The sequence below is a fragment of the Haplochromis burtoni genome, unplaced genomic scaffold (assembly GCF_018398535.1).
Source record: "Haplochromis burtoni strain Fernald_Lab_line unplaced genomic scaffold, NCSU_Asbu1 Contig_391, whole genome shotgun sequence".
NCBI lineage: Eukaryota > Metazoa > Chordata > Actinopteri > Cichliformes > Cichlidae > Haplochromis > Haplochromis burtoni.
In genome coordinates, this window is record NW_024582752.1 from 542,281 (window position 1) to 550,055 (window position 7,775).

Sequence of the window (7,775 nt, forward strand, 5' to 3'; positions counted from 1 at the left end):
CCCCCCCCCCCATTGTACTTCACTGCTTGATGAGGTCATTGATAACAAAATAAATTAACATTACTATCAGCATCAGAGGATTACTGAGTGGTTTTCACAAATTGCAAGCTTGATGTAAGAACGCATAGCCAAGATTATCAGTTTATATATGATTGATATCAATAATGCAAACTTGCGGGGGGGGTGGGGGGTGGGGGTTTCTGCAGTTTCATGTTATAGAGCAGACATACAAGGCATGAAAGCAGCTGTGCAAGACAGGAAATCAAACGGCCTGTGAGAAATCTGAAATCCCACAACACTCAGTATACAGTGGGTTTTACACTGTATCTTCTGTGCTCTCTCTGTGTCAGTGTGCACAGGGCACTCTAAGTAGCCCATAATGCCTCACAGAAAGTAGCACACTACCGCTGGCCATTACCCACATTGTATAATATCTTGCACTGTGTCAAAGGGAAATTTACAGTCAGTTTAAAAGAAAGAGAAAAAGGCGTTTCATTAATTTGCTGAGATATGCTTGGTATAATATGGACTTATCACAAGCATTCATGTCAGTATTTATATTTAGCCAACAATCTAGTACCTTTAATGCAAAAACAAGTGTCCCACGTGTGTTTGTCTAACTGAGCTCACTATACAGAAATCTAAGAAGGAAGAAGGAAGCAACGCGTACTGAAGTGTTTCTGTAACAGGATGATAATGAACACACTGTTCTATTTTATAGGAATTCAAAGTTGATTGCTCATTGGTCCCTAAAAGCAATACAATTTTATTAGAGCAGATTTAAATAAATTTACCTATCTTGTCAAAACTCCAGTGTTCCTTACAGCACTTGTTAGGGATTTTAAAAGAGGCTTTAAGGCTTTATGTCTCATACTACTTAGGATATAAAATCTAACGCAGGTATAGCACCTGTTTAAAATACAGTCATTAGTTGTAGACAAACAGTCAGCAAAGTAGTTTCCAGTATGATATCTGCAAGACGCCTGATCTGCAAGTCACCTCAGTGCAGTCAGTCACATATGGCAAGATCCAATGATCCAGATCCAGTGATCAGTTTGTCTCGCCTTTAGAGTTGAGAAGATCAATCAGCTGGTCTGCCTGCAAAACATTAACAAAGGCAGACAGAACAGAAGTCAGACTGTCAGCAATCTTTCTGTGAGACCATAAAACGTAAGCTGGGTGAACTAAGATGATGCCACTAGGAGTTACAGAACTGAATATATTAATGTGTTGACAATGCAAATCTAGAGGGCAGTTCACTGATGCAATCAAGTTACTTAAAACCAGGTTTACACAGCAATGTCCTTATACAGAACAAGTTAGAGACTGACACTGGTCTACATTTTTTCATTTGAAATTTCCATTACCACACAAAAAGTTTAAATAAAGTTTCTACACAGTAGCTTGTAGTACTGAAGTACAGGGCTTACTGTGATGAACCAGTAGGAGTTGAGTCTGTAGAAGAGACGTGACATAAAGCCCATTTGACTAGCAGGTGCCAGGACGTGAAGGTGGAGGTGTGTGACAGAACAGAATGGAGGCCAGTGGAAACCAAATCTGCAGACAAAGAAAAGGGTTTAGAAATACTACTTATTTTTTAGTTTTTTTAAACTCATTTTATCTGATATAACAACAAAGCAAACTGTAACTAAGGTTAAGCTAGTCATCAGCAATTAAACTGCATTACAAATGATCTACTATAATTCTGACTAGATTAAGTGCTTGTTCTATTGGTAACTAAAAAACAAAACTGACCGCAAAACGGTGAATATTTGGTGGTCTGGCAACAAAAGATAACTGACTAAAACTGTCTGAAGGTCATACATTCATAACCCACTAATGTAAATTACCATAGAGAGCTGTGAAGTACCAAAATGAAACCCACCTGACATCACTGAGGTCCGTTATGTTGTTTTTTTCCAGGATTTCCTTCCCTTTGTCGACCATCCGCTTCACTGGACATAAACAATAAAAAAAAGATGATCCATTTTAAACATTTACAGTTACTTTTTAAAAAATACTTTCCAACCATCCATAGCATTAGTCAGTAATATGTCAGCAATATTGTCTGAGGTGATATAAAATGAAAATCCATGAGCATTACTTAAAAAGTATGCAGTTTAAACTTTACCCAATGGTACGTGCTCTTTAGTGAGGGATTTACAGTTTCCTACATGTTTGGTTGGGACAACAAGGTAGTGATGGGGGGCTCCAGGTTTGATGTCCCTGAAACATGAGATCTCTTCATCCTGCAGTAATAACACAGCATAACACACACACACACACACACACACACACACACACACACACACACACACACACATTTACACTTTAAACGTGAACGACATTACAGAATGCCTCTAGCATTGGTGCCAAATGCAATTAGTATACTGAATATAATGTAATTTATTGGAGTCTGATTTATATATATATGTATATGTATAAATATGTGCTTATTATTCTCTGTATTTTTAATATGAACTGATGCTACGGTTTAACCAACCAGCCTTCGGTATATGTCGGGGGTGAGCCACACCTTTCAACACAGTAAATCAATAACTCTACAGCTATCGGACTAACTAGCTACAATACCACTCAATTACACTCGTATACAGTGAAATTAAACGTTTCTGAAGGACTAGTTTTAGAGCTTTTACTACTTGTAAACGCAGGTATTGACAATTAAAGTGTCTTAGGCTAGCTAGCAGCGCATTCGTAATTATTTATTACAGTTTTCTTACACAGTGAAGAAGCTCTGTGCCCATTTCATTGTTTACAATCCTGCAGAAAATACATTTCTTATCATATCCTTCGGCTGGCACATTGCTGCTGCTTTTGGAAATATCAACCCGAGCAGGTTGTGTATCCTGGATTTCGGCCATTGTGCTGTACGGAGCTGTCAACAAGCAGGCATGCTGAGTCGATCCAAGAGAACATCGAACGCATCAAGCTCGATCGTTCGTCGATCCTTATTGCAGATGTCAGTCAGAAGAGGGCGACATATTTTCAGTTTTCTCTGGTGACCGAATCTGTCGCACACTAACAATTGTGTCAAACGCACCTTTGATGTTCTCTGATGAAAACAGAAGGGCCCTCATATGTAACTTTTTATATAAGTCGTATTTTCAGCACTCTCTGGATGGTTGTCTCACAGAAATAAATAAAAAAATAAAAATAAACCCAACACTTACTGTCAGAGAACAAAACCAGTCAGTTATCTTACTATATGATCCAAATAGAAGGGGGTAACTAAGGGTTAATTTGCTCAGGCTAGAGAATATTAAAGTGGAAGTGTTGCATTAAAGACTCTGAGGTCTAAAGTCAACAGCACAAAGCTTAACTGAGATAGTTAAGTGATGCTATATTGTTAGTCAAGGCTGCAGTGAAACTGCTCCACTTTGTAACTTAAACAAAACTAACCACCTACCAACCCGCCCCTGCATTTACTCATGTGGTTAGCCGTGGTTTTCCCTTACTGTTGGTCTTTCTTAGTTCCTTTCCCCTGTGACACATGCAATGGGTACATATACGTTATGGTCTGTTGTTAGGTGTTTGCAAACAAGTGCGCCTCCTCTGCATTAAACTATGCTGCAAGGCTAAAGACTGTAGTTCAAGGTGTTCAAGGTGATATGAGATGGATTTCTTGAGCAGTCAGGCAAAAATGTGAAAAAAAGTTTTTCTTTGGACTAAATCACATAGTGAGCTGTAGCTTGCCATGATATTATTATACACCGATCAGGCTTAATATCATAACAGAGGCATAATGTTGATCATCTCCTCATCACAGCACCTGTTAGTGGGTGGGATATATTACATCCATACTGGCAATGGAAGAAGATGACCTGGTGTTTCTCTTTTCTTTCACAGTGTTGAGCAATGTACTGCTGGAAAAACTTAGTCCATGTGAATGTTACTTTGACACGTACCACCTATTTAATCATTGTTGCAGACCCTTTCCTGGAAATAACATTCCCTGATTGCTGTGGCCTCTTTCAGCAGGGCCTTCCCACAATCTGCCACAAAGCAGAAATGGTTCAAGAATGGTTTGAAGAGCACAACTGGTGGTGGTCAGAGGGCCCGGTGGCGCCAGTATCCGGCAGCCTTGCCTCTGTCAGTGTGCCCCAGGGCGGCTGTGGCTACAATGTAGCTTGCCATCACCAGTGTGTGAATGGGTGGATGATTGTGTAAAGCGCTTTGGGGTCCTTAGGACCAAGTAAAGCGCTATACAAATACAGACCATTTACCATTTGACTTGGCCCCCCAAATCCCCCAGATCTCAATCCACTTGCTAGACAACTCGTTCTGCTCCATGGAGGCCCCACCTCATAGCTGACTTCAGTTAACATCTTGGCACAGGTGCTACTCTGGCTGTGATTTCTGGTTGCGGGGGGTCTTGAAAGCCTGTTTGGGCTGGGCTTGATGTATTCTGTGCAACACAATAACAAATTAAAATCATTAGTCATTACTGTATGTACCTTTTAATCATGGCTTCTCATCACAATGCTTTTGTTTAGTTTCTTTGGAACAGAAGCGACTGATGATTGTAGCGTGGTGATCAGCACAGGTTCTGGGCTCAAAGCCAGGCTCGGGCCTCTCTGTGTGTGTTCTCTGTTTAGTGAATTTAAACTGGCTGTAAGTGTGAATTGTTGTCTATCTCAATGTGTTAGCCCTGCGACAGACTGACAATTATTACAGTTATTATGATTTTGTATTTTCGGAGTACTTTTTCTTAATTTCGTACTGACATTTTTTTTAGTTCATTTTATTTTCAGTTAATTTCCAGGGATAGATATTCTAGTTTGAACTGTACTTTTTATTGCTTAAAAATGTTTAGTTTTTTTTTAGTTTTTTTTTTTTAGTTTTTATTAGTTTCAGTACCAGTTTTAGTTTATTCTTGTTTTCTTTTTTCAAATATTACGATATGGAAGTTTTATGTCAGAGGAAAAATTTGGTCAAACAAGTACAGGTATTACAAAAAAACACATGCTTCTTTAAAACAGTTGACTCACAGGCTTGTAGAGATCCTGACTCACAATAATCAAGCCTAGCAGTGCCTCATCAGGCAAGTTGGAAATGCATTTTACTAAATTAACAGATTATAAAATTAAGGATATTTCCGTTATACTTTTATTTTAGTCAGTTTTCAAAGTCCTACGGATCCCCCCAGGGCTAAAACTTTTGCGAGATCTCGCAAAAGTTTTAGCCGCATTCTTCAGAGGCTGCCAGCTCGAAGCCGACCGGGAGGTCGAGGCATGATGTGCCGGGAAAGCGGTGTTCCTCCCGGCTGTAGTAGGTCTCGACCTCCTGTTAGCTTCGAGATAGTGGGTGTCAGATCTCTGAAAACGTCGGAGCACTTTTGCAAATATGTGATGTCTTGTTAACCGAGCAGGTATCTGACGTTTACACAACTACATTCATGCCTCAAAATATCTTAAAAGTGTATTTTGTGACCAAGAAAGAATAATATTACAACTAAGTAGCTGCCGCCATTGTTGGAATTCAACTTTTGCGAGATCCCGCAAAACTTTTGCGAGATCTCGCAGAACTTTTGCAAGATCCCGAGTTTGTTTTGCGAGATCTCGCAAAACCTTTGCGAGATCCCGAGTTAGTTTTGCGACTAAAAATTAAGACGGACTTTTGCAAGATCTCTTAATTTTTTTTCCTCCCATGTCCCCTGCGGGGCTCCGTAAAGTCCACAGTTTTTTACAGTTTGTTTTTTTTTTTTTTTCAAAAATGTAGCGTGTAGGCCATTGAACCATTTTCCTTCCTGGATGGATTCTCTGTTTAAATATCTGAAGTGCGTTCTTTCGGTATTTACAGTAGGTAAAATAAATATTGAACATGTCAACAGTTTTCTAAGTAAATATGTTTCTTAGAATTTTATTGACATGAAATTCTAACCAGATGTTGGCAACTACGTGAACATACGTATCAGCACACAACACTGGCATGCTTCATATAACTTAACGGAAGGATGAATGAAAAAATGTATCTGCTGCCAGGATGATGATGATGATGAAACAAGACTGGTGATCCCGAACACAGAGCCAAGGAGGTTTCAGAGGAATAAAATAAAGCTGGTAAAATAATCCAGCCAATCAGCTGACCTAAATCCAAATGAAATTCTACTGAAAGAACTAAAGGTCAGAGTTCACAGAAGGGGTCCACTGAACCATCAAGACTGTTTGTGTGGAAGAATGGGACAAAATCACACCTCGGCAATGTATGTGACTAGTTTCTCTTTATATAGGATTCATTTTTAAGCTGTAGTCACCAACAAGGCTTTTGCACAAAGGCTTTTGAATAGATTTTTGAAAGTGTGTTCAATACCTTTCCCCATTATTACACATAACGTGTGGATTGGATGGGTTTTGTGTGAATAGCACCTTTACAAATATATTAAATGAGAAAATTGGTGATATGTTCAATACTTTTTTACTTGTTTACACATTTTATCTCAGTGATATGGTGAAAGTTGCTACAGCGAAACATGAAAGCAACTGTAAGAAGGAAGAAAAAACTTTAATGTAGTTCTTCAAAAGAAAGAACAATTAACAAAGGAACAGAGGCAATATCAGACTATCAGTAACATGATATTTTGACGTTATTCGTAACAACTGCTTACTACAGCGACAGTATCAACAGGAAACTTTTTCACAAGAAAAAAGTAGCAGCACCTACACTGCCTGGCAGTCATATATAAACTTTTACTATTTCCTGAAAGTGTATTTAAATAAACAAATAACCAACAACTAGGCAATGTATGTGACATTTTATTCAAAGTGTTTTTCTCTCCAAACAGACAGGCTGGCATTTCACTTACACAAAGCGGAACTTATATTTTACAGTTAAGGTCCCTTCTTCCTCCAGCAGCATGTCTAGCAAACAATCAGCTTTTGTAGTGAAATGTTGCCCTTAAATTATTTCCAGCGCTCCTATTTTGATCCTCACTTACATGGAAAATGTTCAAACCAGCTCAGATCAGCGGTTTTTGTTCATACCAGTGTTACAGTATTTCACAATTAAATAGTTAATAGAATATGAAGACACACTGAATTTAAACACGGATATAAACTTTAAAAAATCATTTTAAAATTGTCATTTTATAAAAATATTTTGATGTAAAATAAAATAAAAACAGACTCTTTCTTGAATCCCATTACAGTAGCTGCCCCGTCAGCAGGCTTCAAACTGTACAAGAGGAACTCTGAACCATGTGCACAGACGACAGCAGACGCTTCTTATTAAATACCTTGCTGATGTAACATGCAGTAAAAAATGACATCTACTCAGTTTCAACAGGAAACATAAACCTTTAATGGGATTTCACAAAAAACAGTGGTAGTGCCAGCACTGCCTGACAGTCATAGAAAAACTTTAACCATTTCCTGAACAGTGTATTTAAAAAGACAGAAAATAAACAACTGGGCATGTGTGTGTATTTGATGTTTTCATAAGTACTTTTCTCTCCAAATAGACAAGCTGGTGCTTAATTTACAAAAAAAAAGAATTTTTCATTTTACGCTTCAGTTGACTTCTTCCTCAAGCAGCACATCCAGCTTATCCAGCAGCTGTTGTAGTGCAATGTTGTTCAACTTTACTAGTTTGGTCCTTACTAGCAGCCACAGATTTGACTGGAAAACATTAAAACCAGTTAAAATTGTTTGTCCTAACAGTGTTATACCGAGTTTAACAATAACTGGTTAATATAATTAACCAGTTATTGTTAACACACACTCACTTAACCAAAGATGCAAACTGTAAAAAAACACATT

General features: G+C 38.3%; 1 protein-coding gene across 3 annotated transcripts in view; it reads right to left on the reverse strand.

Moving 5' to 3' along the window:
• Positions 1 to 2,943, reverse strand: part of hint3 (histidine triad nucleotide binding protein 3) — a 3,609-nt gene extending 666 nt beyond the window's left edge. Inside the window, exons 1-6 of one of the 3 annotated variants that reach the window (XR_006052778.1) lie at positions 2,742 to 2,943; positions 2,132 to 2,249; positions 1,886 to 1,955; positions 1,431 to 1,557; positions 1,000 to 1,098; positions 7 to 440 (exon numbers count right to left, since the gene is read on the reverse strand). Coding sequence is in view for 1 of the 3 variants with exons in the window: in XM_005944558.3 (XP_005944620.1) it covers positions 1,051 to 1,098; positions 1,431 to 1,557; positions 1,886 to 1,955; positions 2,132 to 2,249; positions 2,742 to 2,882 (504 nt within the window). In the remaining 2 variants the exon portion in view is untranslated. Of the gene's footprint in view, positions 1 to 6; positions 1,099 to 1,430; positions 1,558 to 1,885; positions 1,956 to 2,131; positions 2,250 to 2,741 lie in introns of those variants that run through there. The other 2 variants (XR_006052779.1, XM_005944558.3) reach the window with 2 other exon arrangements.
• Positions 2,944 to 7,775: the final 4,832 nt, after the last annotated feature.